This window comes from Protopterus annectens, chromosome 8.part0 (assembly GCF_019279795.1).
Source record: "Protopterus annectens isolate FY-2018-M chromosome 8.part0, PAN1.0, whole genome shotgun sequence".
Taxonomy (NCBI): Eukaryota; Metazoa; Chordata; order Ceratodontiformes; family Protopteridae; genus Protopterus; species Protopterus annectens.
In genome coordinates, this window is record NC_056741.1 from 1,350,746,351 (window position 1) to 1,350,761,296 (window position 14,946).

Below are 14,946 nucleotides of genomic sequence, written 5' to 3' on the forward strand. Positions count from 1 at the left end.
GTCATCAATTGTAACACCGAGAAGTTTGGTGGAGGGTACAATCTCGATAGAGGAGTTGTTAAGGCTGGTAATTTGAAATTAGTTTTTATCAAGGGAGGAGGATTTAGAGGGGGAGAAACGGAGGGATCTTAGTTTTGTTTGCATTTAGAGAGATGATTTTGGAGCATCCAGTTTTCAGTGGTTGAGAAGGCACTTTGTGTTAGGGCTTGGAGCTCTGTTAGGTTAGAGGCACAGCAGATCAAAGTGGAATAATCAGCGTATTGCACAATTTTGGTGTTAGGAATGGCTTTGTGGAAGTCATCAATAAAGATATTGAATAGTAATGGGCCGAGTATGGAACCTTTGGGTACTCCGGTAGGGGTAGGAAGGAAAGTAGAGGTGGCTTGGCCCCATTTCACAGCTTGGGACCTGTTTGAAAGGTAGCTGGAGAACCAGGAAAGAGTTTTTTGGCAAAGGTTGAGATTAGAGAGGTGATTTAGAAGGTGGGTATGAGAGATGCTGTCAAAAGCTTTGGATAAGTCTAGTAGAACAGAGGATACTATATTACCAGAGTCACGTGCTGAATTGACAGAGTGCAAGAAGGAGAGAAGGGCGGTGTTAGTACTGTGTCTGGGGTGGAAGCTGTGTTAGGTAGGAGAGAGTAGTTGGTGTTTGGTAAAGAATGGCAGGAGCTGCAGGTGGATACATTTTTCTAGCATTTTGGAGATAGGGGAGAGGATGGCTATAGGGCGGAAATTGGAGACATTACAATTTTTGCCGCCCTTGTGGAGAGGAAGAATGAAAGCTGTTTAGGTACGTAGGATTCAAGTAAAGACCTATTAATTAGGATGCTGATAGGTAGAGCAATAGAGTCAGAAGCTATTTTTAGGAAGGAGGATGGAATGCTGTCAGGGGCATTGGAGCAAGGCTTTAGTTTATATAGAAGTTTCTTTATTAGGTCGGTGGATACTGGTTTGAGTTCGAAAGAGGGGGGGAAGCAGGGAATGGAAGATTGAGCAGGAGGGGAGGAAGGTTATTGTTTGTGAATGTCTTGGTTAGCTCAGCAATGGAAGAGGTAAAGGAATTAAAAAGGGAGGCTATCTCAAGGTCAGATTTGCTGGTATCAGGACAGGGGTATCTTCTTAACATCAGACTTTAAAAAAAAAACTTCAAATTAACTATGATGCAATGCTAAAACTGTTTCTAATTTAATAGATAAATGGCAAAGACACTTCTTCACAATGAATGAGAAACTTGAACTAATTTAAAATGATAGTTCTTCCAAAAAATATTTATATCAATCTTTTGCCACAATACCTTCTAGAAATATAGTTAAAAACAAACTACTTACTTTGTTTCTTTTGGCACTCTGACAAACCTAAAATTTCTCTAGATAATCCATTATAAAAGTTGGAATAAGGGGGTATAGTTTTTCTAAATATCGAATCATATTCAATATCAGCCGACATTAAAATTATATTATGTTATACTTCATATTCAGCTAGATGGAGTTAATTCACAAAAACATTTTATCTTGTAAACATATTCCTTCTTTGTAAAATTATATTGTAAATTTTGTTTGGTTTCTAAAAACTGTTGAAGGTAATTTTTCTGATAAGGTTATACATTTCAGATTTTATTAATAGTACTATGGGCAAGTTTAAAAACATATTTATACTAATCCTATTATTAAAGATTGTTTATTCATTATTTTTCCAATATCTTTTGCCAATTATGTATTGAAGTCCAGTAAATTCAATGATTTTCTTTTAATTTCTCAATGGGACTAGGGTATACTCTACAGAATGTTTAATGGGAAACTTAACATTGATCTAGATAATTGTCTAAATGTTGATATATAAAGCCAATCTATTGTCTGTAAAATCAAGACATATATGAAGACCTTCATGAGAAAAGATTACCTAGTCTTATTAAACTTCATTAGTATTAACACCGATATTAATATTACCAGAACATTTTTATCTGAAGTAAGTAAAAGTTTTAGATGTCTGAATAATAGTAATTCACATTGCTGGGAATATTCAGTACAAGTAAATAGTATGGTATTTTCTGATGACCGCAAAAGACGTCCTTGTATTTGAAAAATTTTACATGGAAAATATTACACAGAGCTTTTACTACTCCTTACAAAATTGCTCTTGTATATAATGAATCTGGTATTAGATTTTGGAGATATAATACATCAAAGAAGGCAGACTGGATTCATGTACTTTTGGATTGCCTATAATTGCTCCTTTTTGGAAAACAGTCAACTTTATGAAAGCATTATGGTCCGATAAATTTTCCTTGTCAAATTTATTGATTTTATTTAGTGTTCTATTTCCTAACTCTGTACTAAAATTACAAATTCCTTTGATGTGGTCTGTTTTTAGCTATTGCTAGGAAAGTTATAATGAAAAACTGGAAGAAGAAGACATCACCTTTGTTTTCCGTATTTAGCAATATAGCAAATTTGGTTTCTAAAAGAGAAGTTTCTGTAATCGAGATGAAACCCACCAATATTACTTCCTCTTAAAACTCCTGGATAAAATTAAGGAACTTTAATTAGATACATTTTAATATACATTTTAATATACCATTAAGTTTTACTAGAATTTGTATATCCCATTATGGACTTTGTAAATATGTTGATGTTAATTGTTCATTATGTTCCAAAAAAAAAAATGCCATGCCAGTGCAAAAAAATGACTTCATAGAAATGTAATACCTATGGTACACCACTAAAAGTGGATGACTGCTATTTGTCATTTGAAAGAAATATATGATTTGAATATTTTGCATATAAAATAAGTGAAGTTTTGTGGACACACATTAAGTAGTTGTCAGATTACTAACATTTAAATTACAGTAGACCAGTATGTAGCAGATATGTATAAGAAATACTGCATTTATTTGCCACCTAGCTGGAAAGTTAACAATATTTCATTTAGATACTGTGTAACACTGTTAGAAAAATATCTGTATGGGAATTAGAGTGAGAGCACAAGGCAGGAATGATTGCTTTCAGGGATAGATTGCCTAAGATGTGCATTTTTTTAACTGAAAGGAGGCAGTTAGGGGTCATTTATCCCTGCATCAGTGAGCCTGGCTAGAGATTACAAAAGGTACATGGGTGCAGAGTATTATTTCCGGAGGATATATAACAACTTTTCCCTACTACCTCCTTTAGTAATAAACAAAATCCCCAATGCCCCCCCCCCCATTCAGAGGGAAGCAGCAACATTAGAATAAACAAGATGCCAGAAAAGAGTCATCCAAGAAGTCCCTCCAGACCAGAGAAAGTCTGGAACTTACAATTCTTTTTATTGCCAAAGAAGACAGGGGACTAGAGACCAATTTTAGATCGGTGCAAGTCAGTTCAGTGCATAAAGTTATGGATGGTCACTGTTCAGTCCATTCTGCACAAGAACAACTGGATGCACTCAGTAGATCTTCAGGATGCATACTGCCATATCAAAATTAACAGATAATCCAGGAGATGTCTACACTTCTGGCTGGGAGCCGGTCATTACCAATTCAGGGCTCTGCCCTTTGGTCTCACCACAGCCCCCAGTGTATTCGTGTATGGCAGTAGTAGCAGTTCATTTGAGACTACAGGGATTCCGGCTGTTTCCATATTTGGATGACTGGCTCGTAACCACTCCGACCAGGCATCATCTGATCAAAACACAAGACTGTGTACTCCAGTTATGCTGTCACCTGGGAATTACCATCAGTCACAAGAAATCTCAACTCAAACCAACTCAAATATTGGAGTTCATCAAAGCCTTGCTCAATACGGTATCTGTGACAGCCTTGCTCCCTCTGTCAAGAATTCAAACCAAAAAGCTCATTCAAAGTTCTTCTCTTTCAGCTTGAATAAGCCTACAAGCACTGGGGTCAATGTTTGCTGCAATCTTTTTGGTACCATTAGCAAGGTATCACATGAGAATCCTTCAGTGGACCCTAGCAACTCAATGGTCCATTCTTCGCCAACCTATATCCAGCCAGATCAAGGTAACACAGGCTTGCATGAATTGCCTTCTCTGGTGAATGTATTCTGATCAGGTAATAGGGCATTGTCCCTTTGTTCCCTCAAATAAAGGCCATAGTGGCCATGGATGCTTCTCAGATTAGGTGGGGGGGGGGCATATTTTGGGAAAGATAGTCCAAGGCACATGGTCCCCCAGTGTTCTGGAAATGAGAGCTGTCCTCCTAGCATTGCAAGCCTTCCAAGACAGCCCCCCCCCCCGGGAGTATTGCGGTTTAGAAGGACAATTGGTCAGTGGTCTGGTACATCAACAAACAAGGGAGAACCAAATCTTACCCCCTGTGTCGAGAAGCTATGAGAGTGTGGTAATGGGCGATCTAATCCAGTCTGTTTCTGATAGCACTGCACATTCCGGGTAAATCATACGTGATTGGAGGCAGCTTAAGCAAGTCCATTCTAATGCCTTACAAGTGGTCCCTCAGTGTGAAGGTTGAGGAAAGGCTTTTCCACCGATGGGACAACCTTTGCTGTGATGTCTTTGCATCTCCCCTCAACAAGTGCAGCAGATTCTTTGCCTTGATCCGCCCACCAGGGGAGTCACCAAGGGATGCTCTACTTCAGATTGGTTTCTCAGTTTCCTTTACACATACCGCCCCATTACCTCTAATCCCCAAATTTCTTCAGAAAGCATCTCAATCGAAGAGCTCCATTATCCTCATTGCCCCTTAATGGCCTTGTCAGATTTGGTTTCCCTTTCTTTGGTCTCATCTGCTTAACCCACCATGGAGTCTGGATCCACTTTCAGACCTTCTATCTCACCTGGTAGACATGACACATACAGACATTCCAGACCTAAAATTGACCGTATAGTTTCTCCACTTCTGTTGATTGTTAGACAGCCCAGGCTATCCTGCCCTGTCCACCACATTCATTTATCTTCCCACAAAGCTTCCAGTAGAAAATTTTACAAAAGTAAATGGAAAAGATTTGTGTGTTAGGTTCAGTAAGAAGGCATTGATCCTTTTTCAGCACTGGTTCCTAAAGTTCTTTAATTTTTAGCTACAATTTTCAGTGAAGGTGCTAGCTCTTCTGCTGTTTAAGTACAATTAGCTGCCATTTCCAATTTTCATGTAGGAGTAAATAATTGATATTTAGCTTCTTCCAAACATTGTAAAGCCTTTCTAATGGGAATGTTTCTTAAACCCCCATTAAAAGATCCCACTCCTCTGTGGGATTTAAATATTGTTTTACAGTCTTTGACACAATCTCCATTTGAACCATCAGCTAAGTGTGAACTAAAAATTTTGACCTGGAAAACTGTCTTTAGTGGCCATTACCTCTGCTATAGAGTTTCAAAACTACAGGCACTGTTTTCAAGCCTCCTTAATTGGCTTTCATAAGGATAGGGTATCTTTATGAGCCAACCCCTCCTTTTTTTCCTAAGGTGGTGTCAGAATCCAACATTAATCAGGTTATCAGCCTTCCAGTTTTCTTTCCAACTTTCTGAAATAAAGGCGAGTATATGTTGCACCTTTTGGATCTTCACAGACAGTTATGGTTTTATCTACATAGAACCAAAATCAGAACAGTTGTTTCTTTTTTAGAATCCAAAATTGTCAAATCAGTCTCTAAAGTGACTTTGGTTAAATGGCTAACAGATTGTATTACCTTTGTGTATGAAAAGCTGGGTTTGTCTTTACCAAAGCCACCAAAAGCTCGTTGCACCAGGTCTGTGGCAACCTCATCAGCTTTATCTAGATCTTCATTAGGTGATATTTGTGCAGCCACAACTTTGGCTAATCCTCATACCTTTAATTGCTTATTACAAATTGGATCTGGTCTCTAGGGGAAGAGCAGCTGTTGACTCTGCAGTGCTCAGGAATATCATTGAATGAGAGTAAATGACAACATCAGATGAGTTATGTACTCATCATAATGTTCCATCTGTGGTGTCCATTTTCATTCTTCTTCCAACGCCCCCTCCATATTGACTTTTGGGAGGATTGAAAGATGCTGAAGGAACCAGACTTCCTTCGAGTCCTAGATGCTGCTTGTTCATTTTTTACTTATGCATACAGGCTTAAGAGGCAAGCAGACAAGATCTGAGGTATGTTAGCGGACCAGGGTATTATGGGAAAGGGAGGAGCACGAGAATTTTGTGTTCCATGAGCTGGAAAAAGTGGCAGTGTTGGATCCCAACCCAGCAGTTGAATGAAAATGGACAACATAGTTATGGTGAGTACATAACTTTTTTTTGTCTTAATTCTTGAACATCAGTTTTTCATTACATACCATCAAATGGTTCTCAAGCTACCTAGATAACAAGTCGTAAACTGCAAAATGGAGAAGTTCTTTTAGCCCTGTGAGTTAATGTAAAGGTCCCCAGGGCTTGGTACTTTGGCAGCTTCTTTTTATTGTGTGTGAGCAATATGAAGCACAACATGGGGGATGCCAAACTTATCCAGTTTGTGGAAGATTCTGCCATTGTTAAGTTGGCTGTTTGTCCTTGCATACACTTGTATCTGCTTCTGCGTTTTTCACATGACTGATTCATAGCTGAATAGTATGGGCATTTTCCTAAATGTCTCCAAAAGAAAATCGAATGCTTTCCGTTGCTGATGTAAACCGTCGTTAAGTTGTTCCAGATTTTATTGATTCTTATTACAGCCAAGTGCTCCTCCAGACGTTTCTGCAGATGTCCTTGATGGATGCATCTGCAGTCATAACAAGTGGGTTGTCCTGTCGTCAGGCAGCCCTTCAGTCGGCCGGATTCCAAAGTCCGGGTCCGGCTTCGGCTGATGTCGCACTCCACCCGACGTCATCTCTGTTGGTTTTCGGGTATAAAGGCATCAACCGACGCCATTTTCCCCAGTCTTTCTTGCCGCGTGGCGCCCGAAGCAGAAGCTGTTCGCAAGTGCCGGTCGGTCGGATCCAGAGATTACTTCTACCGAATACTACTTCGAAGACTTCTAAAGCTAAGTACCCCGTTGGGGACTCTTTCTTGCCTCAGCCGATGTCAGAAAAAGTTAACAATTGTTTAAACTGTGGGAAACAAATACCTCATAAAGATTTCCACTCTTACTGTCTGCCTTGTTTAGGCCCAGCCCACGACGTAGCAGCCTGTTCGGCCTGTGCTTCTTTCAACCGACGAACGCTTAGGCGTCGGTCGGAGTTTGCAGAACAGTTTTTCGGTTCTGATTTTGCGACATTATGCCGCCGGATCCTCCGACTACCCAATCTAGCAAAAACGCAAAGATAAAGATTCCGACACTCGCGGTCCGCGGTTTCGCCGAAACCATGGTCAAGCAAATCATGAGTGTCTCGGTTTCGGCCGAAACCGAAAACTGAACAAAGTACAGCTGAACCTATTCCTACAACTGAGGCCCCTGCTACAACTCTTGAAACGACTTCAGAAATTTTACCCACTACGGTGGTTGACTTATCAGACACCATCCCTTGGATGTTTCTACCCCAGCACGTGGTGCTGCTAGGCCTCCAGCAGCCATGTCCATTAAGGCCTTCGCCAGGGCTAAAGCAGCCAAGACTACTAAAACAGTGCCTGTTAAACCACCCACATCTAGGCCCTCTTTAGTTCTCAAATGCTTACTTTGGCAGAAGATTTAATTTCTTTAATTAGAGGATCTCAATCTCACCCAGACAGGGCCTCTCAGCCCCCAGAGAAGAGACCTAGGGCAGAGCCCCGAGCCAGTGTCCTCTGATGATTCTGCTGATGAATCAGACATAACTGACCAGCCAGAGGCTCCCTTCTCCAATTTTGAAGATTCTGATGCTGAAGAATCCATCCCAGCTGCTTCCCCACCAGAAGAATTCTCCTTTGGGGAAACCTTGCATGCCATGCGAGAACAGTTCCAATGGCAGCAACAGGATTTTTCAGACTCCAGAAAAAGACTTAGGACTTTTCTGCACCTCCCACAGCACAGGCCCTTAGCTATACCCCCTGTTCTCTCTGTGGTGGATGATGCTTTCAGTGATGTTTGCTCCGCTCCAGATTCTTTACCCCCAGCCCCTGCCAAACCAGACAGATTTTACAGGGTGCCAGATACTCATCACCACCTTTACAAGGCTCCACTTGCAGACCCAGAAACTATATCCCAGGGCCCCAAGGCAGTAGCCGCGACCATAGCTAAAAACCCTATTCCTTCTGAAAGGTAAGCAAGGTCATTAGACAGATGGGGTAAAAAGGTCTACACTTCAGCTACTCTCTCAGCTAGAGCTTTAAACTGTCAGTTTCACATGATACAATACCAAGAGTTTATGCTGGATCAGTTAACTAAAAAACTAACCACTTATGAATCTCTTGATAAGAAATATGTATTAGAGATGGTAAATAACATACAACAGGTTAGCAACCATTCCTTAAAATGTGGCTATGATGCACTGGAGGCTTCATTTAGATCAGCCATGACAGGCACAGTGATAAGAAGGCATGCATGGCTAAAGGAACAAGCTTTACCGGATCATGTTAAAGCTAAGTTGCTAGATGCTCCTATGGACAAGACAAGTTTGTTTGGTACATCTGCCCAGCAGGTTATGAAGAAAATGGAAGAAAAGGCAAAATCTGTTCAAACTGTTAAAGATTTCTTGCAGGTTCAACCCCAAGGTTTAGCAGGAACTGGCCTGCCAAAATTGGTCCTTTCCTGACTCCACAAAATTTCAAAGGGGCAGGAATAGACGCTCCAGAGGCAGAAACCAATCCAGAGGAGGTGCCTACAGAGGAAGACAGTGGCAAGGTAACAACAGAGGCACAGACACAGCCACTGCCACTACATCAACACAACCACAGTGACTTAACCTAAATCCGCCTACCAGGGAACAAATAGCAGCTCCTCTAGGCGGAAAGTTAACCTTATTTTCAAAGAACTGGCACTACATAACAAAGGACAAGTGGATTTTACAAACCATAGATCAAGGTTACCGGTTTCACTTCCACACTTTTCCAGTCAAAAGAGGAATGCCAAATCTACCTCCAAATCAAAAAACAGAGGCCCTACGCCAGATAATGGAGTTAGCAAACATGAGAGCTGTGGAAAGAGTGCCAACAGCAGAGCAAGGAAAGGGGTTCTACTCCAGACTATTCCTAGTTCCAAGAAAGGAAAAAGTTGGAGACCAATTCTCGACCTGTCCACCTTAAATACATACATCATTGTCCCAAAATTCAAAATGCTGACCCTACAGCAACTTCTTCCCATGCTGGGCAAGGAGTCTTGGCTGGTAACTCTAGATCTCAAGGAGGCATACCTGCACGTCCCCATTCGACCAATCTGCAGAAGATACCTCAGATTTCTTGCAGGATCAGAGCACTATCAATTCTCAGCATTGCCCTTTGGCTTATCTACTGCCCAGAGTATTCACAAAATGCCTGGCATCAGTAATCGCCCATTGCAGACTTCAGGGAATTCAAATTTACCCATACCTGGACGACTGCCTGCTACAAGGGGACAACAAAAGCAAGCTGACAACAGATTTACAAAGGGTCATTTACTTGCTACAAGCACTGGGATACACAGTCAATTTACAAAAGTCAAGGCTGATACCATCCCAAACAAGGACATTCTTGGCTGAATTGGACACAGTAAAACAAATGGCATTCCTGACTACAGAAAAACAAAAGAACTCCTCTATACTTCTTGGCACTAACAAAACTGAACAAGTTAACAGCAAGAAAAGTACTGCAGGCCTTGGGCTTCATGGCATCATGCATAATCTTGGTTCCATTTGCCAGACTACATATGAGAAAACTACAGTGGTACCTAAAGAATTTATGGTCCCAACACAGACACAGTCTAGAAACAGAAATCCCACTAATTCCATGCTTAAAACAGGAGTTCCTATGGTGGGCTCAGGCATGCCAGTCAAACCCAGGCCTACCCTTTCGCAGATGTCAAGCAAGCCAGACAATCACAACAGACGCTTCAGACCTAGGATGGGGGGCCCACATGCTGGACAAATGCGTGCAAGGATTGTGGACACAGGATCAACTTCAGCTGCACATCAACCTAAAAGAAATGCTGGCAGTAAAACTGACAATCCAAAAGTTCAAACCATTTCTCAAAGAGGGCCAGTTGATGATAAGGACAGACAACACCACAGTCATGTGGTACATCAACAAACAGGGAGGCACTCATTCATACCCCCTATGCAGAATGACCTTGGAGCTGTGGACCCTGGCACTCAGCTACAACATCCAGTTACAGGCAATATTTGTACCAGGGAAAGACAATACCCTAGCAGACATATTAAGCAGAACCACTTCGGATGCCCACGAATGGAAGCTTCACCCGGACATCTTCAAGGCCATCTCAAAGAAATGGGGAATGCCACAGATAGACCTATTCGCATCACCTCTCAATCACCAGCTCAAAAATTCTGCACAAGGACATTCCACCCATTAGCATGGAAAGTGGATTCGCTCTCTTTCAACTGGAAAGGCCTAACAGCATATGCATTCCCGCCTCTTCCTTTGATACACAAGGTACTACTGAAAATCAAGGAAGAACGCCCAAGGATAATCCTGATAGCTCCAAACTGGCCAAGACAACACTGGTACCCACTACTGAGGAGCATGTCTCTGAACAATATGTGGACAATTCCCCTGATGCCTTTGATGTTAACGCAGAACAACTACAGCATCATACATCCAAACCTAAAACCTTGCAACTGACTGCATGGAACATCACATAACAGCAGCTATTCCAGAACTTTCCCAAAGAGTTAAAGACATTATTCTTGAAGCACGCAGACCTTCAACAAGAAGGAACTATGCTGGAAAATGGAAAAGGTTTGTCATCTGGAGTACGGAAAGAGGAAAAGATGTGTCAAACATAGATATGCCTAACATTCTGGAGTATCTGGCGAACTTCTTCATTCAGGCCTGTCCTACTCCTCCATCAAGATACATGCATCAGCTATTTCAGCAGAATACAGCTTTGATACACCTGCTTTTTCACACCCTTTGCTCAGGCAATTCCTCAGAGGAATCAAGAATGTAAAACCTCCAAGGAAACCACCATTACCAGCTTGGGATTTAAACTTTGTGCTAGAAAAGTTGACACTAGCACCCTTTGAACCAGCAGCAACAGCAGACCTACAACACCTGTCATGGAAAACTGCTTTCCTACTGGCAATTACTTCAGCAAGGAGGGTTTCAGAACTACAGGCCTTAATGGCAGTGCAACCCTTCCTAATCTTCCACCAAGATAGAGTGTCCATGAGGACTAATCCTACATTTATGCCTAAGGTGGTATCCAGAGTGTCTTTAAACCAGGCAATCCACCTACCTACCTTCTTTCCCAACCCACAAAACAGAGGGAAAGAATACTGCATACCTTGGATGTACATAGACAGCTACGCTTACTACTTGGACAGAACAAACAATAGCAGAAAGACTGACCAACTTTTTGTAGCCTATGCAACAGGAAGGGAAGGAAAAGCTATTTCCAAACAGACAATCTCCAAATGGATAGGAAATTGCATACGATTCTGTTACTCCTTCCATGGAAAACCAATTCCACAGAACATAAGACCTCATTCTACAAGGGCAACAGCCACTACCACAGCCTTCTTTCGAGGAGTGGCAACCAAAGACATTATTGAGGCGGCTACTTGGACCTCCGTGCATACATTTGCCAAGCATTATAATTTGCCTCTATATTCCAGATCTCGAGCAGGGTTTGCCACTGCTGTACTGCAAGGGATCCTAAACACACCATAATCTACTTTTATCCTCCTCCCTAGTTGGCTATGGTATTCTACCCACTTGTTATGACTGCAGATGCATCCATGAAGGACATAGTACAGTTTTGTACCTACCATAAATGTAGATGTCCGAACTGGATAGCATCTGCAGTCAGGATTACCCTCCCTCCTTCCCCTCTGTGGTACTCCTAGGGTGTTTACCCTTCTAATAGCTAGCTGTTGGGGGGGAGTCTTTATGGTGTATTTGTTTGTGTATATGTACATACATGCTTATTGTTGTGTTTACCTCTATCTATTTGGAAACATTGGCATCTATCCAAATTTCAGCCTGCAAGAGGGCTACTGGCATCTGGGGCAAGAAACACTGAGGAAAATGGCGTCGGCTGATGCCTTTATACCCGAAGACCAACAGAGATGACGTCGGGTGGAGTGCGACATCAGCCGAAGCCGGACCCGGACTTTGGAATCCGGCCGACTGAAGGGCTGCCTGACGACAGGACAACCCACTTGTTATGACTGCAGATGCTATCCAGTTCGGACATCTACATTTATGGTAGGTACAAAACTGTACTTTACCTCCTATTGCACCTCTAGGCGTCAGATATTGCTTGTTCATATTTGCATTAATAATTCAAAAACCATGCTTACATACGAGGTATCAGAATATCTTATCTTGAAGCATATGTGATGGCAACCACGACTGTATTGATATTTGACTCCTGTCAATGAGTTATGAATTGTTAGAACTGTAAGGTGATAACTTAATTTTTTAAAAGCTTAAGCCACACCCACTGGGAGTTAAAGGTACACACTCAAAACAGCTGTACTGGAGGGAATGAGTTAAGGGAAAAAAACTCCATATAAATGCACTTGATTCTACTCAAATTGTGAAGATGTACTCTGAGTTACCCTCAATAACCACACAAAATGTAATGTTCATACTCAGAATGCTACCATAAAAAGTAACCTTACCTTAGCCAAATCTGTGTAGAGCTAAATTATTGCTAGGAGACGCTCTCCACAGCTCTTACCTCCATTCATCCCTTTTCAGCTATCTGTTTACTAACCTAACCCAACACTTCAGGATTAATATGAGCATATAACAGGATTGCGTGAGTTGCTTTTGAGCATAGCAGTGATGCCCACCATTTTCATTTAGTTGATAACCTTGAATGGGTAGAATTCAACCATTGTTTTATTCCATGCATTTATACCTGGCTCATAAATTACTTTGCATCCCTAATTTGTACATCCTTATCTGGCACTGTTACTTAGGAAACCCATCCTTAAGAACTTCAGGCACATTCCAGCTGATCCATATTCCCAAGGCACTCTCTAAAGATGACTCTATTTTCTACCAGCATTGGCAAACTGTGGAACAAGCTTTCCCTTCCAGGTTAGGAATAAATAATGGTAGGTACATATTCAAAACCATTTTCTACCCATCTTAGCAACATTTGGATATGTAACTGCATCTTTAGCTTAGTACTTGCAGAACACTTATTAAAACGAGCTAACAATCCTGTAATGAACAAAAAGTAATTTGTCCACTCATTACGTTTCTAACTGCTTCCTGTTTCAACTTCTTCTAGCTGTGAATTTTAAAACTTTATTTTCTACAAAGTGCTTTCTGTTTTAATTGTGTTAGATATTGCCTTTTGAATTGCATGTTTTTTTTAGTTTTTTATTCTGAAGATATCTGTTTTGTTGTGTACCAGTTTTCTGTACAAGTATCACTATATCTATTTTTTGTCTCTGTATTAAGTGCTTAGTTTAGAAGAATTGCTGCATTTTAAGTTGTACAACTATTTTACTTATTGTTTTGCTTCTTTTGTTTGCTCCGTTGGTCTGTTGTCAGATTTGTAATGCATACCTTATTGTACAGTATAACTTCATCTGGCTATAACTGTTCTGCCTTGGTGCATAGCTCCCAGTAACTTGACTGAAAATGGGGCTTCCCAACTAGGCATTCCTGGACATAAATTAGTAATAAGTACCTTATTTCAAGCTTTGTCAGCGTAAGAATGAATTGAAACTTTATTTCTCAAGTTTTTGCTTTAAGGGCACACAGCAAGTTATCATTCAGCTTCATAAGTATTATCTATTGATGTGGTGGTTACATGACAATGTGGATAAGTTTTTCAGAGCTGTGGTGATAAAGCTGATGGGTTTAATTTGGATAAATTAAACCCTGTGGCCCATGGAGAAGTTTGCCGTGGACTCTGCTTGGCTATGGAGATTGACTCCATGGTTACTTTGCAGGTCATTCAGGGTAGTAGTAGCAATAGTATATTTTGCCTGTGAACATAATTGGGAACAGAACAAATTGATGACTAGTCTTTTGAAGCATTGGAATATACTGTGAGCTTGTGTCGTAATCAAACATGCTGCAGGAGATTGAAGTAAGTGTGTGTGTGTGTGTGTGTGTGTGTGTGTGTGTGTGTGTGTGTATATCACACATACACACATACGCGCACACATACATACACTCATACACATGCGCACACATACGTGCACACATACATACACTCATGCACACACACACACACACACACACACACACACACACACACACACACACACTAAATATGCATATGTTTGTGTATGTGCACAGGGTTCTGAAGGTGTCTTTATGAAGTTCTACAATATGTCTTTTATGGTAATTCCTTTTTAATATGATATTTCCTCAGGTAAAATTGTTCTTTTTCTTGACAGATTCCTGAATATTGTCGAGTTTTAGAAGAGAGTGAGATTTCGGAACACTGTTTTGATCTTATATTTGCCTTTGATGAGATTGTAGCACTAGGCTACAGAGAAAATGTCAACCTTGCACAAATCAGGACCTTCACAGAGATGGATTCCCATGAAGAAAAGGTCTTCCGTGCAGTTAGAGAGGTAAGAACAGTCTGTAGATAAACATTATTAATTTTGTAGTTTAGAGATTGCCTAATGTTACCTTGTTGTGTCTTTCGGCTTTTACCGGTTAGGGATCGACACAGCAGAACTCCGGTCCGCTAATGATTGGCAGTTGATCTTTACATGCCGAGTTGCCAGCCCTGATGCACAACCTTCAACGAAGGTACTCCCATTCATGCATGTCTCCATGCAGAAGACGCTCTAGCTGAGAGTCGAACCGGACAGCGTCTTACTGTGAGGCGACAACGCTACCACAGCACCACCACCACTCCTGCTTGTTGAAAACAAGATCTCTGTTTTTTTTCCCCCACCTGCAATTTATTTTTGGGAGAATTATGTAAAGG

At 41.1% G+C, this 14,946-nt stretch overlaps 1 protein-coding gene across 1 annotated transcript in view; it reads left to right on the forward strand.

Annotated features, from left to right (window-relative positions):
• Positions 1-14,946, forward strand: part of ARCN1 (archain 1) — a 736,356-nt gene that overhangs the window by 231,126 nt on the left and 490,284 nt on the right. The window contains exon 3 of the mRNA XM_044080918.1: positions 14,402-14,581. Coding sequence (XP_043936853.1) covers positions 14,402-14,581 — 180 coding nt within the window. The remainder of the gene's footprint in view (positions 1-14,401; positions 14,582-14,946) is intronic.